The sequence below is a fragment of the Ambystoma mexicanum genome, chromosome 2p (genome assembly GCF_040938575.1).
Source record: "Ambystoma mexicanum isolate Mex_15411 chromosome 2p, UKY_AmexF1_1, whole genome shotgun sequence".
Taxonomy (NCBI): domain Eukaryota; kingdom Metazoa; phylum Chordata; class Amphibia; order Caudata; family Ambystomatidae; genus Ambystoma; species Ambystoma mexicanum.
In genome coordinates, this window is record NC_090923.1 from 421539037 (window position 1) to 421558551 (window position 19515).

At 47.7% G+C, this 19515-nt stretch overlaps 1 protein-coding gene across 1 annotated transcript in view; it reads left to right on the plus strand.

Annotated features, from left to right (window-relative positions):
- SLC25A26 (solute carrier family 25 member 26) overlaps positions 1-19515 on the plus strand; it is a 1812191-nt gene that overhangs the window by 489667 nt on the left and 1303009 nt on the right. The window contains exon 4 of the mRNA XM_069643784.1: positions 12014-12118. Coding sequence (XP_069499885.1) covers positions 12014-12118 — 105 coding nt within the window. The remainder of the gene's footprint in view (positions 1-12013; positions 12119-19515) is intronic.

Genomic DNA, 19515 nt, shown 5'->3' on the forward strand with positions numbered 1-19515 from the left:
AGGGTTGGCGCAGCCCTTTGCGCTGGATTGGGGATTTTGATGGCTTTTCCTTGCGCGAGGACGTTCTTGGGGGCGTAACTGGCGCTGCTGCAGGGTCGCTGCGCCACTCTGCGCCACGGCTGCTTTTGGAGGCTAAAATCCGGGAAGACTGTGCGCCAGCCGCGTGCACCACTTTTGTGCGAATTTCTATGAATTACCCTGACAGTGTGATAAAGGTAAGAGGTTTCATATCCTTCTCAATTTAAAAGATCAACTTGTGGCATTGCCTCATACTTCAGTATTGAAAGACAGACGGTCATAAATATAATTATAACTAGGTTGCTGACCTCGGACAAATGTTTAGGGCAATCACAGAGAGAGTTAAGCCAGGATTTTCGAACCTCTATGAAAACTTGGTGCTCACACAGAAGGATCTCTGTCTTGGCTGGGTTAGATTTCAGTCTGTTCCACTCCATCCACAAAGTCCCCCTCAAACATACGGGTCTCTATTTCTTACAGATCCTCTTGAGACAGAGAACAATTATTATTTTTTTAACATTCTTTTTTTATTGACTTGACAGCACAACAAACAAAAACAGAGGGAGCCATATGGCACCGGCGTTGAGAAAAAGCAATGTGAATGTTAGACAATACATATTGAGTAAAACGCAGCATATTGGTAAACGGCAATATACACGGCATTGATACATACACCTTAACAGGTCATCATCCGAGGGGAACCACCTGGAGAGGTGGAGGGAGAAGTTGATGGTGAGGCCATGGCGGAGATATAGTCTCGAAATCTAGGCCAGACATCTCTCGGCCTGGAGTGTGGGTACTGCATCGCATACCACGACTGCTCAGTATCGTGAGCCCATGTGACCGATCTGAGCCATTGTGTATAGGTAGGCGCTCTAGGGCGGAGCCAACAAAGTAGTATATAGCGAACTGCCAGTAGCATGCAGAGACCTGTCAGTTTCTTAGAGTCGCGAGGTAACTGAGGAAAGTCGTGGAATAAGCAGTGCAGTGGGGTAGGGGTGATCGGGTATTCCAGAATGTCAGACAGTGTAGAGCAAATATCCAGCCAGAATTGGGATAGCCGGGGACAGAGCCACAACATGTGCATGTAGGTGGCTTGATCTGAGCCACATCCGGGACAGGAGGGGGGGTTGCAATTGAACATACGGTGGAGTCTCATAGGTGTATGATAGTATCTATGCAAGATCTTGAATTGGATAAGTTTGAATTTAGAGTTGTAGGAGACCTCGTGGGATAGAGCGCACATCTGAGACCACCTCTCATCAGTGATCTCAGACCCAAGGTCCTCCTCCCACCTGTGTCGCAGCGCAGCGCAGTGAAGTGGGGAGCCGCTCTAGTCTGTAATAAGGAGTAGAGCCTTGATACTTTGCCTCTAAAGGAAAGATAGGAGCAGAGCTCCTCCACTATAGGTTCATCGGGGCGCAAGGCAGGGAAGTCTGAATATCTGGATTTGAGATGTCCACGGAGTGAAGAGTACTGTAGCCACACCGAGGGTCGGCGTCTAAGTGAAGGAGGAAGGTCAGACCATTCTATAAAGTTTTTCTGCTCAAAGGCATTGCGCAGCGTCAGGAAGCCAGCAGCGGCCCATTGAGTGACCACTGAGAGTGGAATGTGTGGGACATCGGGTAGGAAGTTTCACAGTGGCAAATCCCCGTGGAACAGGTAGGGAGTGTTGACCATGGACCAGAATTTGGACAAAGACAGGGATGTACTGGTTACAGGATTCGAAGAGTTTGAATCAGGGGAGATTGGTTGGAGGACCAGGGAACCGATCACTCGGTCACAGTTAGCTTCTCGAGGCGAACATGTGGGGGGGGATCAATGGTATTAAACCAGTGTGCAGCAAACTGTTATTGGGCCACCACCCAGTATCTGATGAAATCGGGTGCGCTGAAACCGCCCAACGCCTTAGGGGCTGTTAGTGTGGATAGTTTAAGGCGGACGGCACCAGAGTGCCAAAGGAAGGTGTTACATATGCTGCGCAGTGTTTGGAAAAAAAAGTCCCCGGGCCATAGGGGCAGATTGGTAAATCGGTACAGTAATTGAGGTAATACAATCATTTTAAGTATTCCAATCCTGCCTGCTAGTGAGAGGGGAAGTTTAGTCCAGCTGGAGGTTTTAGCCTCAAGGTAAGTTAGGTAAGAATGGTAGTTGTCGTCTCGCAATCGTGACGTGTGCCGGGAGACCACCACCCCCAAGTAGGTGAAGCTGTCAGAAGACCAGTTAAACCCATGTAGAATAGGGGGGGGGGGGCTGTGTCAAGTCTGTAAGTGGAAATAATGTAGATTTGGAACAATTGACCTCTAAACCGGATATGTCCCCAAATCGAGCTACATCTAGCAGTATCGGCGAAAGATTGATTTCCGGGGATCGAACATACAGCAGTGTATCGTCTGCGTAGAGGGAGACTGTCGGTCTGGCCAGATGTGCGCAACCCTCTGTGTGAGTGTGATTGCCTAATCATGTCAGCGAAGGGCTCCATGGCAATAGCATAAATGAGCGGGGAAAAGGGGCATCCTTGGCGCGTACCTCTAGATATCGGGAAGAAAGAAGAACACCTATCCTCCGTACGGACCTTGGCTGACGGGGCGTTGTAAAGGAGCTTTATCCAGGTGCAGAAGTTAGGGCCGAATTTGCACTTCTCTAGAACACACCACAGGTATCTCCATGAGACTGAATCAAATGCCTTTTGCATGTCCAATGTAGCAGCCACTGCCTGTGTGGCCGGGCCGATTCTGCTGATTACATTGAAGAGTCTCCTTAAATTTAGGGAAGTGGATCTACCGGTGACGAAGCCGGCCTGGTCTGGGTGAATAATGTGGGACATGTATGGAGCTAAGCGGTTGGTAAGAGGTTTGGCAAATATTTTAATGTCGCTATTTATCAGTGAGAGGGGATGGTATGAGCTGCACTGCGTAGGGGTTTTACCTGGTTTAAGGAGCACTGTAATCAACGCCTCCCGGAGGGAAGGTGGAAGTATGCCCCTGTCACACGATTCTTCCCAAAGGGTCAGTAGGTGTGGCGCAAGTTGGGCCTTGTATAGTTTGTAAAAGTCCATCGGGAGTCCATCTGGGCCGGGAGCTTTCCCCGATGCCAGTGACTCGATGGCCTCCACTATTTCCTCTAGGGCGAAGGGCCTCTCGAGGGAGGCGCTAGCGTCGGTTAACAGGACTGATAAAGGAAGGTTCTCTAAATAGCAGTTGATTTCAGAAATCTGGGATCTGTCAGCCTCCGAGTATAGGGACGTGTAAAACGCGAGGAACTCGGAATTGATATCTTGAGGGGAGGTGGCAAGTGTGCCATCCGGTCTAGAAATGGCCGGTATGTTGGGAGCACTAAATTCGCGGCGTAGCAGTCTAGCTAGCATTCTGCCAGGTCGTTCACCTTCGCCGTATTTCCTCGCCGCTTGGGGGGAGTCCAGGAACTTAACCTCGCGCTCAGCTAGGCCACCGAACCTGTCCAGCTCAGAACCCAGCGTCGCTAGAATAGTCGGGGAGTGATCCACAGCGTATTGGGATTCGTAGACGGACAGGGCTGATTCGCTGGTAGCGATGTCGGCTCGGATACTCTTCAGTATACCACTGCTCTTGGAGATGGCAACCCCTCTCGTATGTACTTTGAAGGCTTCCCAGAGCACAGCTTGTGTTGAAAGAGAATTTATATTCATCTCAAAATACTCCTCGATAGAGGACTCAAGCTCAGAGGCAAAGACCTGGTCAAGAAGCGCGTGAGGGCTCATCCTCCACGGTCTTGTTTTATTGGCGTCCAATCCCCAGTTTAAAGAGATGAGTACCGGTGAATGGTCTGATAGTGTCCTGGGGAGAATGGCTAAGTGGGTTATGCATCTAATCAGTATGTCTGTGACAAGCCATCCATCTATTCTGGAGTGGGAATCGTGCACTGAGGAGTAAAAGGAGTATGTACGGTCGTCGGGATACAACAGGCGCCAAGCGTCCACCAGTGCCAGGCGGGGCAGCGAGGTCAGGATAGAATATGCTGCCCTAGACAGTTGGCGAGGACGAGAACCCGATCTATCCAGGGTGACGTCCAATATTGTGTTGAAGTCCCCGCCCCATAGAATAGGAATCAGGGGGTAGCTCTCGAGCAGAGTGGACAGGTGAAGGTAGAAGTCAGGGTCATTGACGTTGGGACCATATATGTTCAGGATAATTATTTCTTGATGTTGTAATGTACCAACAGTGAGCACAAACCCTCCAAGTGGGTCTATGTGGGAGTGCTGACACGTGAACTTCAGGCTTCTATGTATTAGGGCATGGGTGCACAACATACAGCCCGCGGGCCAGTTGCGGCCCGCCATGCCCTTTTGACCGGCCCGCGAGGCACAAAGTGTCTTCCGGGCCGGTGAAAACACTGGCCCTCATTGGCTCAGCACACTCACGCATCACGTCGCTCCTACGAGCCACGTAATGCGTGTGTGCTGCACCAATGGAGGGCCAGCACTACGGCTGGCGTGGTCCATAAGGCTTGATGCCGGAAGGCATTTCAGCCTTGGACCACGCCAGCTGTAGTACGATTCCAGCTTACCTGCCGCTTACCTGCCTGCCTTCCAGCACGCCTCCGGTAAGTGGTCTGTTTGTGTGCCGGGTTTGTTTTGCTTTATGTTTGTGTGTGTATGTTGCGGGGGGTGTGTGTCAGATGTGTATGAATGTTTGTATTTGAATGTATTTTGTGTGTATGTTGAGATGCGGGGGTGGGGGGGTGTGTCGGATGTGTGTGTTTGAATGTATTTTGTGTGTATGTTGAGATGCGGGGGTGGGAGGGTGTGTCGGATGTGTATGAATGTTTGTATTTGAATGTATTTTGTGTGTATGTTGAGATGCGGGGGTGGGGGGGTGTGTCGGATGTGTGTGTTTGAATGTATTTTGTGTGTATGTTGAGATGCGGGGGTGGGGGATGTGTCGGATGTGTATGAATGTTTGTATTTGAATGTATTTTGTGTGTATGTTGAGATGCGGGGGTGTGGGGGTGTGTCGGATGTGTATGAATGTTTGTATTTGAATGTATTTTGTGTGTATGTTGAGATGCGGGGGTGGGGGGGGTGTGTCGGATGTGTATGAATGTTTGTGTTCGAATGTATTTTGTGTGTATGTTGAGATGCGGGGGTGGGGGGGCATGTCGGATGTGTATGAATGTATTTGAATGTATTTTGTGTGTATGTTGAGATGTGGGGGGGTGTGTGAATGTTTGTATTTGAATGTATTTTGTGTGTATGTTGAGATGTGGGGGGTGTGTGTGAATGTTTGTACTTGAATGAATTTTGTGTGTATGTTGAGATGCAGAGGTGGGGGTGTGTGTCGGATGTGTATGAATGTTTGTGTTTGAATGTATTTTGTGTGTATGTTGAGATGCAGGGGTGGGGGGATGTGTCGGATGTGTATGAATGTTTGTATTTGAATGTATTTTGTGTGTATGTTGAGATGCGGGGGTGGGGGGTGTGTTGGATGTGTATGAATGTTTGTGTTTGAATGTATTTTGTGTGTATGTTGAGATGCGGGGGTGGGGGGATGTGTCGGATGTGTATGAATGTTTGTATTTGAATGTATTTTGTGTGTATGTTGAGATGCAGGGGTGGGGGGATGTGTCGGATGTGTATGAATGTTTGTGTTTGAATGTATTTTGTGTGTTTGTTGAGATGCGGGGGTGGGGGGGTGTGTCGGATGTGTATGAATGTATTTGAATGTATTTTGTGTGTATGTTGAGATGTGGGGGGTGTGTGAATGTTTGTATTTGAATGTATTTTGTGTGTATGTTGAGATGTGGGGGGGTGTGTGTGCGTTTGTATTTGAATGTATTTTGTGTGTATGTTGAGATGCGGGGGTGGGGGGGTGTCGGATGTGTATGAATGTTTTGATGTGAATGTTTTTTGTGTGCTGAGTTGGGGGGTGTGGGTTCGGGTCTGTATGGGTGCTTTTTTGAGAGTTTGCTGATTTGGGGGGGTGGGGGGTTCGGGTCTGTATGGGTGCATGTTTGTGTGTGTGCTGAGTTGGGGGGGTGGGGGGTTCGGGTCTGTATGGGTGCATGCTTGAGTGTGTGTGTGCTGAGTTGGGGGTGGGGGTTTGGAGTTGGGGGGGTGGGGGGTTCGGGTCTGTATGGGTGCATGTTTGTGTGTGTGCTGATTTGGGGGGTGGAGGGTTCAGGTCTGTATGGGTGCATGTTTGTGTGTGTGCTGAGTTGGGGGTGGGGTGTTCGGGTCTGTATGGGTGCATGTTTGTGTGCTGGGGTGGGGGGGTTCGGGTCTGTATGGGTGCATGTTTGTGTGTGTGCTGAGTTGGGGGGTGGGGGTTCGGGTCTGTATTGGTGCATGTTTGTGTGTGTGCTGAGTTGGGGGGTTTGGTGGGGGTGAGGGGGCCATGGGGCATAGTGTTTGGTTGGTGGTGAGGAGGCCATGGGGCATAGTGTTTGATTGGGGGTGAGGGGGACATGGGGCATAGTGTTTGGTTGGGAGTGAGGGGGCCATGGGGCATAATGTTTGGTTGGGGGTGAGGGACATGGGGCATAGTGTTTGGTTGGGGGTGAGGGACATGGGGCATAGTGTTTGGTTGGGGTGAGGGGGCCATGGGGCATAGTGTTTGGTTGGGGGTGAGGCGGCCATGGGGCATAGTGTTTGGTTGGGGGTGAGGGGGCCATGGGGCATAGTGTTTGGTTGGGGTGAGGGGGCCATGGGGCATAGTTTTTGGTTGGGGTGAGGGGGCCATGGGGCATAGTGTTTGGTTGGGGTGAGGGGGCCATGGGGCATAGTGTTTGGTTGGGGGTGAGGGGGCCATGGGGCATAGTGTTTGGTTGGGGTGAGGGGCTATGGGGCATAGTGTTTGGTTGGGGGTGAGGGGGCCATGGGGCATAGTGTTTGGTTGGGGGTGAGGGACATGGGGCATAGTGTTTGGTTGGGGGTGAGGGGGCCATGGGGCATAGTGTTTGGTTGGGGTGAGGGGGCCATGGGGCATAGTGTTTGGTTGGGGGTGAGGGGGCCATGGGGCATAGTGTTTGGTTGGGGGTGAGGGGGCCACGGGGCATAGTGTTTGGTTGGGGGTGAGGGACATGGGGCATAGTGTTTGGTTGGGGGTGAGGGCCATGGGGCATAGTGTTTGTTTGGGGGTGAGGGACATGGGGCATAGTGTTTGGTTGGGGCGAGGGGGCCATGGGGCATAGTGTTTGATTGGGGTGAGGGGGCCATGGGTCATAGTGTATGGGGCATAGTGTATCTAGGGTCAATAAAATATATATATAAGTTAATTAAACAGGCGAGATACAATAACTAAATAGAAATAAATTATAACAATGGAAAATGTGTAGTACAAAATGTAAGTTTGAAATGCAAATAAAAATCGTTACCCCTCAAAAACATTCTTTTTTCATGTGTTTATTACAAATTGGGGGTTTAAAAAGCCTCCTGCCACGCCCCGCCTACCGCCCCGCCCACATTTACTTTTCGGCCCACTATAGCCCTCATGTAAGGTACTTTCGGCCCTCTGTCAAAATCAGTTGTGCACCCCTGTATTAGGGTGAGGGTGCCACGGCTCTGTGTGGAATAATTAGTATAATATCTCTGGGGGCCCCATTGTTTGGCGAATCGTTCACATTGCTCCGAGCGAGCGTGGGTTTCCTGTAGACATAGGATCTCTACTCTGTGGCGTTCAGTGTGAAGCTGAATCTGCCTCATCTTTTTATAGTTGCCTAATCCCCTGATGTTCCAGCTCATAAAAGTCAGAGTTGTGTCAGCCATATCTGAAGAGGTGATGGTGGAATAGGTGAAAGTGGATTCTAGTCAAATATAAAGCGTGTACCCTGGGTGTATATGGTCGCCCGACTATACATATGAATTGGTTGGGTGCGGCGCCTCTGGAGGCTGTCAAGACTTTTTTAAACCATAACGTTCCCATCTTACCCCCCACCCACATCCCTCACCCAATCAGAGGGACGAAACCCAAACAAAACCAAAACAACCATAAACGCTTAGGCAGCAACGCCTGGGGGTCTGTTAGCAGCCGGGCGATGGCGCGCCGGACTGGGAAGAGCGTAAGGAGAGTTATGCTACATTTCCTTCTGGATCAAGTAGGGCGTTTAGAGTGACTGCGGGTTGCATCAGGACCAGATCTAAAAGCAAAGGACCCATAGGAGATTGGGGTAGAGCCGTGCGCCCAACAGGGCATCAACAGACACTGGGGGGGGAGGGGACCTAGTCTGTAGGAACCAGGGTCCCGGGGCCCGATCAACAGAGGTAGCTTGGATAATATGCCGGGCAGCTCCGAGACTGGGGCCCAAAAAGAAACGGTTATTGCAGTCTGCGATGCAACAGCATGGCGCGGAACATACCTACATAGAGAGGTAATGGAGCAACATTAGCAACATGAACAGCAACAAAGTACGATGAAAGTGACCATCGTGGGGGAGGAAGCGCCGTGGCAGTCCCGACCCGAGGGCCCAGGTATGGTAACAAATATTGAGAAACATGAAACCTATATCAAACTGTTTAGATGAACCAGGCATATGTTCGTCTATATATTTCAAGGCGTCTTCTGGGATGGTGAAGAAGTATGTTTGGTTGGAGTGTTTGATCCTAGTTTGGTGAGGAAGAGCATGGAGTACTTGACTCCCAAGTCACGGCACAGAGAGGCAATGGAGCAATATTGAAAAAATGATCAAACAATAAACTGCAATGAACAGTGGCCATCGTGGGGGAGGAAGAGCCCCGGCGGAACTGAACAGTGGCCTAGGTATGATGACAGACCTTGGAAACCAAACAGCCAATGAACTTCGGTAAACAAGTGGCCATCATGGAGGAGGAAGCGCCACAGTGGTACCACACGTGACTTAGGTGCGGCAATAACCATTAACACATATGAGGTTTGTGTTAACAATGCTTAGGTCAGCCCGGGATGTGTTCATCAATACATTTCGAGGCTTCTTCCGGGATGGTGAAAAAGAATGTCTGGTTAGCGTGTTCAATCGTTAGTTTAGCAGGGAAGAGCATGGAGTACTTGACTCGTAAGTCTCGAAGTCTCTTTTTGACCGCTAGGAAGGTCTTACGTTCTTGTTGCACAGCCACTGAGTAATCCGGGTACAGGTGTATCCTCGCCGCCCCAAGATGCAGCTCTCCCTTGGACCTAGCCGCACGGAGCAGGGCATCACGGTCGCGGAAATTCAGGATTCTGGCTATGATGGGTCGGGCGGGGCACCCGGTCTGGGCTTCGCGGTCAGCGTGCGATGGGCTCTTTCTACTGCGAACTGCGCTGAAAGCTTGGGGTTATCAAGGAGTGTTAGAAGGGTGCGCTCCACATAGTCCTCCATTGGTTCCCTGATGTTGTCCTCTGGTATGCCGACGATGCAGAGGTTATTCCGCCTGGAGCGGGATTCGAGGTCGTCATTTTTCTTTTCGACCATCAAGACCCGGCTGGTCACAGTGGTCACAGCGGCGCGTAAGGAACCCAAGTCGTCCTCCCCGGCGCAAACCCTCGCCTCAACCTCGGCCACCCTACCGTCAGTTCTTTCGATATGGGCCTTTATGGATGAGATGGTCCCATTCATATCGTCTAATTTAGTGTGCAGGGTAGTGAAGGCCTCACGCATATTCTCGAGCATTTTCTGCGAGTCATCAGGGGCTGAGGATGCTGTGGTGGTCCGTGATTCCTCCGGATGGTCATTCAGCGGCTTGGAGGGCATCTTGGCGAACATATTCAATGAGCTTTGCTTCTTGCTAGCTCCGGCTCCCTTAGTCATGGTGTCAGGCCGCCTCTGGCGCCAAGGGCCCCACTAGGATGCAGTGGGACAGGCCTCCAAACAGTGCCCCACGAGTATCCCAGGGGGAGGATAGGGCAGGGACAGCGCCAAGGGAAGCCGGAGGGAGCGCCAGTGAGGCCCCACCAAGGCACACAGCGCCAGCGGCGAGTCAACGAGAATCCAGGGGCGTCCAGATTTGAAGTTAACCCAGGATATTCAGGGAGTGATGTAATATAGGAAGATATAGCACGGGCTGTCTGTAGAAGGGTGGTTTGTGAAACGGGACAGCAGAGCTCAAAGCGAGGGGCTCTGGCCCCTGCGGGGGAGCTATGAGTGAGGCGAATCAGGTGCCACCGCGGTCTCGAACCCCCAAGTCCCAGGGCGTAGGACGTATGCACAGCCAGCACAGGTGTGGGGCAGTGAGTGGGACCGCAGATCGTAGTTTGGTTCAGTTAGGGCGGCAGGGACCACATGGAAGCAGCACTGCAAGTTGCACTGTCCTGTACTTAAAAGTAGTGAGGGCACACAGGTTACTGGTTCAGTATGGCTGCATCACTTTGAGAAGGCGGGGAGGCAGTGTCCCTGAAGTGGGAGGGTAAGGATGTTATTTGTAGGCTGCCTGCGTGGGCCTGAGCGCCCCGGAAAGCACGCCTAGCCGGTAGATGGTATAGTGGTTGGTGGAGGACAGCAGTTCAGTAGGCGAGTCCCAGCGCAGTTATAAAGAGAGAAGAGCCAATAGTCCGTGGCTTAGGAATGGTGCTGAGGCAGGGTATATCACCGTGGGTTGTCCAGCAAGGGTCAGGATCCGATCAGGTATTGGGAAGGCAATGTTCCTGAAGCAGAAGGGTAGGGCGTTCAGCAAGGTATTATCGGTGGGCTGCCAGTGTGGACCTGGATGTACCGGGGAGGTCGCCCAGAGGGTGGATAGCAAGGTGGTTGGCGAGGGTCCCCAGATTAGCCCAGGCGCGCACTCGCGCAGTCACGGGGAGAGAGAGGAGTCAATTGTCTGTGGCATAGGAGTGGAGGTGAGGCCAGGTATTCCAGCGAAAGGCCGCCCAGCGAGGGTAATTGTCTGATCAGGCACTGTTGTTGGGGTCCTCCAGTCAGTATCCAAGAAGGGGGGGGCGGGCAGAAGCGGACAAGGGTGCCGCGTGGGAGGCCCGGTCCACCAGTGCGGGGCCCCGCAGCCGTGCCAGCCTGCGGTCAGCGGGGGAACCGAGTAGTCACCGCAATAGCGGGAAAAGGATGGTGGTCTGTTAGGCCGGCGGGCGGTGAGTAGGGCGGCCGCAGGGACCGCCGGAGCCAGGTACACTCGCCCCCTCCACACGCCCTACCTTGTTGAAGTCTGGTGCCGCGGTCGTGAAGAGGAGCGGCAGGGAGGGGGGAGGCCAGGCGAAGCGGAGGCTGGGGGGCAGCCGCGGCCCAGGTGCAAGCGTCCGCCGGGGGATCCGGTGTCCAGTCGTAGCAGTCGCAGGGGGCCGCGGCCCGACACAGATGGGCTGGCAGGCCAAGGCAGTCTCTCGCTGGATGTCAGTGCCCCTCCCCCACCGCGGCCCGAAACGCTGCGTTCACAAGTAGAGGAACGTGCCGTGGTCCTAGGAGCCGCGAGGCGGGGAGAGTGGGTAGCTGCAGCCGCCGGCCGTTTAGAGGGGCACAGACAGGTTCCGAGGGCGCGTTTAGCGCCGAAACTTTACAGGGATGCAGCAGGGATGCTCTTGGAGCCTCGCCGGCAGCGCAGTAGGATGAGGCAGCGTACAAGAGGAGAAAAGGCAGGATCTGTCGCTCTGTCAGTCCGGAGCGGTACGCTAGGCGGCCATCTTACTTTGGCGCAACAGCGCCCCCCCAGACAGAGAACAATTCAAATGGCTTTTGCATTTGTTTAAAATCTCTTTCCATGGTGTCTTAATTGTTTGGCTATTATGCTTTTTAACTTATAATTAAATTCAGGTAACTAACTTTTTTCAAAATTTTCGAACAATAAGTCTCTACAAATAACCGCGAGACGAAAGTGCTAAACTAACCATGCATTTTTATTTATTTTCACCCTATATAACCATACTGCAATACAGATTTGTGGGTGTATAAAATCTATGTGTTTGTGAAATGTAAAGGTTGATTGGTTCATAAGGTTAATGCAATTTGGTAAATGTGTTTTCAAATTCTTAATCATGTCACAATGTGGCTTTGTAGCATACCTCAATGTAGCATTGCTTTACCGCATGGCAGTTCTTAGATTAATTAACATTTTATGTTTCAACAGGTTGCCTGTCTTATACGGGTTCCTTCTGAAGTTGTAAAGCAGAGAGCACAAGTATCACCGTTATTCACAACATATCAGGTGCTTGCCAACACATTGCGTCAAGAGGTAAGTTCAACAGTTTAAATAAAAAAAATGTACATCCTTGAACTGTTCTGTGTCTTGGCAGGAAATAACTATGTAAACAATTTTTCTGTAGTGGTATAGGTTCCAGGATCCTTTAGCAAAGGTCCGAACAATGCAACTTTAGATATGTGTTTGTAGCACAGTGTGTTTTATTTGAAATATCTCAAAAGTTCGAGTTTTTATACCTTTTAGTGAACTTTCTGAAAATATTATGCTGAAATGGAATAATGCATGAGTTTTGAAAGTCACATTAACCTTCATCAGATGATAAAATGCAAATATGAGGGGAAACAATAATGCATTTTATACATCAAGAGCTGGCATGTATGTAATGCAACACTGTGAATGTCTTATCGAAGGAGAGTCTTGCATTTGGGAGATCTCCATTCTGTACCAAAACCAATACATCCTGTAGTGTGTTTCCATCCTGCTTGATGTGATGACCCACTTGTGTGTACTCCGAGACTTGTTTGCCATTAACAAACATACTTATTTTCACATTCACTAACCCCTGGCCTTAGAAAGTGTTTCCCCCTGTTTTGAAATAGACACAAGGCTTGCCTGCTTTAACTATGTAAATTGTAGGAAAGCCCCCATCAGAAACTACTAGGGAAAAAGGCCTGCAAGGATTACAAGCTTTATTTCCATACAAAAGGAAAAAGCGACATCAAAGAACTCTGCTGTCGCGGAACGTTCTGGCAAAATCTGCATGAGCAGTACATTTTAACGATGCATAATGTCATTACATACAGTAGGAACCTGTGCTGCTGATTGGTGAGACCCTACACATAGGTCACCTGCTCCATGGGGATGCCAGGCCATTGGTCCCAGCTCTGCCCGTCCATCTTCCTCCACGTAGGCGATGTTGCAGTCATCATTGGTCAGCAGATGGCCAAATAACAATTATTATTGCTAACTAAGAAAGACACATCTCTTTGTATGTAGCATTACACCTGGTACGAACAGACAGGGGCCCAGGGGGAAAGCTGAGGTCATACTAACTCACACACTTCACTCGCTCCCAGACACAACAGCATTTCTCCAAGGTCTCCCAGCTTCGTTCTGGCTATAATGTCATCCCTCCCTGCACCTCCCAGCACAAATCACGTGGCCTAGGAGTGAAGGCAGTAGTACCTTGCTTTCTGATTTTTCTGATTGATCAGGGGCCCAACAGGTTATGGTCAATGGTCTGGAGTTATCTGGTATGTTGGAATTCATGGGTCCTAAAGCCAGGGCATTGGGGTGCTATAACGTAGGATTGGAACTGGTGGGGGTTGGGGGCCCGTTTCCCTCCTTTCTCGTGGGATCGCACTGTTCACAGACACTCAGTTCTCCTCCCGTTGCTTTGCAGGGCACATTCTTCCCAGGGTGCGAGGGATGGCAACATTTTAGGACAATTAAGGGTTTTATGGGGCTGTGGAGCTCGTGCCTTTCTCATCGGTGTGTGTGGGATACAACCTATTCCCTTGCTCATGTTCGCAGCCTAGGCCTGGAGTGCAGATGTCTAAGTTTTGTGCCGCAGTTTGTCTGCTAGTATCTAAGATGGCTATTATTCTAACATGTGTGCTGCCCCATAAACCACACAGTAATGTAATAGTGCAGAAGCCCTACGGGCATCCCCCTCACCCCTGGTCTCTTACAGTATCTGCGGCTGCCTTTGTCTCATCCTAAAACGCTTGGGGGTGCGGGAAGATCATGTCACCTTCCCAACATTATGCAAGCATCTTTTAAGCAGTACAGTATTTCTGACTAGTTTGTGGTCAACCTAATATTTCTGCTGATTTAAAGCTTTTACATAAGATGATCAAAGCACTGCAATTACTGAATGCCATCCTTGGGTGTATAAATCTCATTACTGTTTCTTTCCTTCTCACATCTGTGTTTTAAACCTTGATGAAGTCCATCTATGTGATTATTCCATCTCCGCAAAGTATTTCAGTTAGTTCACTAATTAGGATAAAAAAATCAAACATTTGTGATTTATGTAAAAGTGTCCGGACACATGTAAGGGGTCAGTAATGTGAGACGGACAACTGCTTGTAGTTTTCTCAAAGTGAGACATTTTATTAATGTAAATGATTTCAAATATCGCCTTGCTTGCCCTACTCTACCAAGGAATTCCCAACTTAGTCTAAAGAATAAAGGAACAATTTTTAGCATGGGTAAACTGACCCTCATTCTAAACCACACACATTCAAAGAACATTATAAAGCAACATACGACAATAAACAATCTTGAACAATCTTTGCATGACCTTCCTTGTCCTGGGTAAGATCCTTTCCCCCAGGTTTTAAAGTCTGCTTCAAAATGTTCGAAGGAAAAGAAAAGTCTTGAAACAGTTCTTATCAGTTCCAAGTCAAAATAAAGTTCATCAAATAAAAATCCTCTGGTAACAATTCTCTGGTTTGGTTGAAAATATCCCCTTCCAATTCCAGCAAAGAAAATAGCACCAGTGGTAATCCTGTGTTTCCACTCCAAGATTATTTGCCAGAGTTCAAAAGAATAGTTACTTGTAGGACTTCTCCAGCTACAACTTTACAATGAATTAGAACTTCTGCAGTACATTTGGTATATTTTTTAGTATGTTTCTTTCTGGGTTGCTGCTTCCTTTTAACAATCACTCTTCTACTGTTGTTACTATGAGAACAGTCACCTTTGTCCCACAGTATGCCACTACTTCAAACCACTCCAATGTGGCAACCACTGACAACTTTGTATACCACCACAGTTCAAGTACTTCTACCAGTGCTTTGTACTTCTTAATTATCAGGCAAAGTCTGAGAAGACACTCCGACCTCTTTAGGTAGGCAAAGCCCTCTTCTCTTTTTTGACTTTCTAAAAAGTGGCATCCTCCCTGCTTCTTACGTCTATCTAACTGCCACAAGGATGGCCTGTCTCTACCCACAAGACTTGCCTCCTTTCAGCTTCAGAAGTCTTTTAGCATGTCAGGGTCATCTGTGTAAATTCTTTACAAGCACCCAGCTCCCCTTCGCTAAGCTTTCTCACACCTTTTCTGTCCAACTAATCACCCAGAAGCCATAGTGCCACTCTTTCAGCTTCAGGTTACAATGACACACTTATAGCTGCCGCCACTAGACTGTTGACAACTCCTCAGATTAGGTGGATGGGTTTTAACCGGACTTGTGTCATTATGTAAAGGGTTCACCTATTGGCTTGTGTAATGTGTGTTATCCTCTTCAGTATTGTGACTTCTTAAAACAGTAAAGAATGTCAATTCTGGATAATACAAGGTAATTCAAAGTAAAAACATAATTAGGCACATGCGACCACTCTTTAAGGTAGATTTGTAAACTTAAAGCGTTGCATATATCTGTATTCCTGTGTAGTATTGAGGAGGCAATTTCTGACCTCTCTCAGGAAACACAATTGGTCACACACGATCTTCCTTTGATACAGTTTTCACTTGTTATTACTTGAATCTCTTGTGAGACGTTAATGTTAGGTTTTCGGAATGGATTCACCAAGCGTTGTTTCTGTACAATTAAGAACAGGTGGCCACTCCGGTAAATCAAAAAGAGTTCAAAAATGGACGGAACAGCTTCTTACTTCTCACACGAACAACCCAGTGTTTGGAATAAGCATGAGTGCTACATTTCCAAAATCAATCAACAGTTTAAAGATGCTGCACAACTTTTAATCACTTTACATTCTATGCAAGTTATTTCAGAGCTGGTTAAAGTTACCGGCAAGGCTTCTGAAGTGAATCTGAATGCCGTGCTTCACTCACCGGCTTTAGGGACTCTGTGGTTGCGGTGTGCTTTGCTTCCCTAATTTCCTTGACCATTGCTACTACTTCAGGCTCACTTGGGGCCCACACTCTTTTCCAGCACGGGTGTTTCCGGTCCGGCCACCTTAATCGGGCGTCTCTTTCACTCCCGAGACATTTGGCTTGCCTTCAGCTTCTGCTCCTGTATGGTCTTGTCTCTGCAATCACAGCTACTCGGTCACATGGGGAAAACTTCACTTTCAGCACGTCTTCCACTGTTCAGCCTCTGCAATACAGGTTTTGGCAACACAGGACCCTCTCAGAACTTGCAGGTGAAATCTGCTGCCTCCACATTCTGGTTTCTCGTCAGTGCTCCCACTTCCTTGTGAATTGCCAGCCTCATGCTTATTCTCTACTACTACTGCCAGCTCCTTCTCCCTCTGCTTTCTTGCTGGGGACTTTTATGCCTCACAGGTTTGTCAATAGGCCTCAGGTGTGAGTCATTAGCTTCAATTGCCTGACTCCTGCAATGGCTACTAGGCTTAATTGCCTGACCACTAAATCTACATCTCTTCAGCCCACTTCCTCGTCTCAGTTGCTCTATGATTCTGTGACATGTAGTTTGTTTTAGCAAAGTTTGTTTTTCCTGCTTCTTGATCATTTATAAGGGTAGATTGAACTCCCTTCATATTTTTAACAGAGGCGCTTTGGGTTTTAACTATTAGAGCGGAAGATGGTTTAGAGAAGATTAGACTTCCACATACCTTGGTATTATACCACTTGGATTGAAAAGGTAGTTTAGTTTTAAATACCAAAAAGGTATTTCTTTTGGTATAGGGTGCTTTAATGTTTAAACCTTTGGGTTCACAACCTTAGATTTAATAAGAGGTTGAGAAACATTGCAATGACAATAAGCCATAATCTCGTTTGGCAGAGTGGTAAGAGTCTCCCCATCAGAGAATAAATACTGTGTTGCATCCCACAGATTCTCCTCACTACCCTGGGCCTTGTCTCCACCCAGGTGATCCTCCAGCAGCACACCACCCCCAGGTTTGGCATTAGGAAGCATCTGCCTTCCCCTGGCCACCTGGAAGGAGACTTTAGGCAGGGTTTCACTGAGGGTTCTGCAGCATTCTTCACACACAGCAACAGGAGTTGCTTACTCTTTAAAGTTGTTGGTTAAATCATTTGAATCAGGTCTCTCAACTCTTACTAGAATTCCAAAATCAGACCTTTGTAGGTCCTAGTTGCCTTTCTGTAGAATCTGTACTAAAAGGATATTGCCTGTGCCTCTGTGGTATAATTTTTCGAGTGAACCAAGCATGTCATATTTCCATGAAATTTGGATATGTGTCATGACGACTGCATGTGTGGAGTTTTAAAAATCCAAATTGGAGTCTATGTTTGGATTCTAAGAAAATGGGTGGTCAGAGGTCTTCTTGAATGTTTTAATAGGGCATTTCAGTATAATTTACTGTAGTTCCTTGGTGATTTTAGTTCATGTCTAAAAAAGGTCTTTGGTGCAACACATAATATGTATGTATTTATTAGTGACATATGTTGAATTGTAAAAATATATACCTGATTCATAGTTCTCAAATTGTTTGCTGGAAAAACTGGGACTACTAATTTAAAATAAACCATTCCCCTCACGAATATTCTTCTGGTATGGATAAACCCATTTAAACCTGCGTTGGAACCAAGCAATGACATACCTGACACATTATAGATGTGGTTCAACAAACCACCTTTTTGAGTATTTCTCATTGGAAGAGGTTGGACCAAACACCAAAAGATCTTTGTCACAATTTACAAGCTATATGGATCATTTTCAGGTGAACAATGTCAAAGAAGCCTCACTGCAAAGTGGGCCTTTCTCCAGATATTCATCCCCTTTGGAGATCCGTGTCCAAATAATAAATATACTGTAGAACGTAATATCCAGACATTGTAGCCAACAGAAAGTTCCAAAACCTAATATCTTAACAAGTCTTTTAGCATCCTGGCTTCCCTATGTTTTCAATACAATTGTTCCAATGTTCAGCCAACCAAAAGAGTTCCCAAAATCTTAATCCAAATATCCAGCCCTAACCTCATGAAGCAAAATAAACAAGTTCTCCTGGGAAGACGATTTACGGATTTACTCCCAGTCTGCTCTTATCCTTTCATCCTGCTTTTGCCAGCTTTGACAAGTTCTTAAAGTCTTTTTACCAGACTCCTTCTATTAGGCATTCCTGTAGCCTCTGATTTCTACAGTGTGCACTAGGCTTCTCGTAAAGCTGGTGGCATACTTCAGGTTTCTTCCCAACGTTTGGTTGTGTTTTCCAATCACAATAGATCCCTCCCAGACCTCTGGCTTCTTCAACTTTCAAAGTGGGTCTGACAATAGGTCTCTTCCCAGGCATTGAGTGCCACAACATTCACTTTAATGGGTATTTTTCCTCTCCACATTCCGGATCCTCCTGCCATGACATCCTCCTGACAAAAAGAGAACTGTGGCGAGTGACTGTATCATGAGGCATTGAGAGCATATGAGTGGCATCAGTGTTGTCATTATTGGCACAAGGGGGGGATTTTTCAGGGACCGGTGACCCCACAACTTCCACTTTGCATACCTGTGGCAGAGCTTCTTTTGAGTTTAATTTTAGAAAGCCTCCTGCTTCACGCTGAGAAGGGTCACTCCTTCCCCCCCACACCACCCCTATGACAGGGTCAAGACCCTGACACAATTGTCACATAATTCATACAAATTAAGACAATACAATGATCATCAATACAATATTTCATAAATAACACAAACATTTCCAAAAAAAGCCATATGATCTACACCTAGCTGATCAGTACCTTCATGATGATATCTTCAAGACTTTTGATCTCCTTAGTCAGGCTCTAAAAAGGAACTTGGCTCTAAGAAGGTGGTTGACAGATCATCAGTTCGAACACAAAAAAGCATAGCTTACTCAGTCTATCTAATGCCGTAGGTAACAAATCTAGGTTTCAAGTAAGTCTTCTAAGATCAAGGTAGAGAGGGTAGATTAAAAAGAAGTGTGTTTCACTTTCTCTTTCAGACTTCTAAAAGCATCTATCAGAGATGCTATTATCCCAATTATGTATGCGTGGTGATAACGGCAAGATGTCACATCTAGATTTCATGAAAAGGAGTCTTCGTAATTTTGGATTCAAGATATCCAGATATTTCTCATAACCCAGAGTATGTTTTCTCTTCCAGTAAAGGCATAACAATGCTATACTTTGCAGTTAAGTAACTAGCATCCCATCCTCATACAGTTGATATTTAAACGTAATTGAGGCTTGGGTTGTCATATCAATACTTTCTGATTTAACCAAAAATCTGAATAGCCTTGGCTGACCGTGAGTTTTCGAATGTAAATAAACCATAAGATGCCCCCGCACCCCCTTCTTGTGACAAGACATCTCTAACTGCATCTCTATACTTGGTTAATGTCGGTGCACTCCAAAGTCTAGTCCAGTACAACAACGGTTTGATCAGTGCTAATCGGCTTATACTATGTAGATTAAGCTCTGATAACAGTGGGATTGTTGGACTAATGATAGGGATCCCAAAGATATTCTATAGGAAGCCAGTATCTGTCGCTACTAGATGTTTGATAACCATTTGACCCAACAGTTC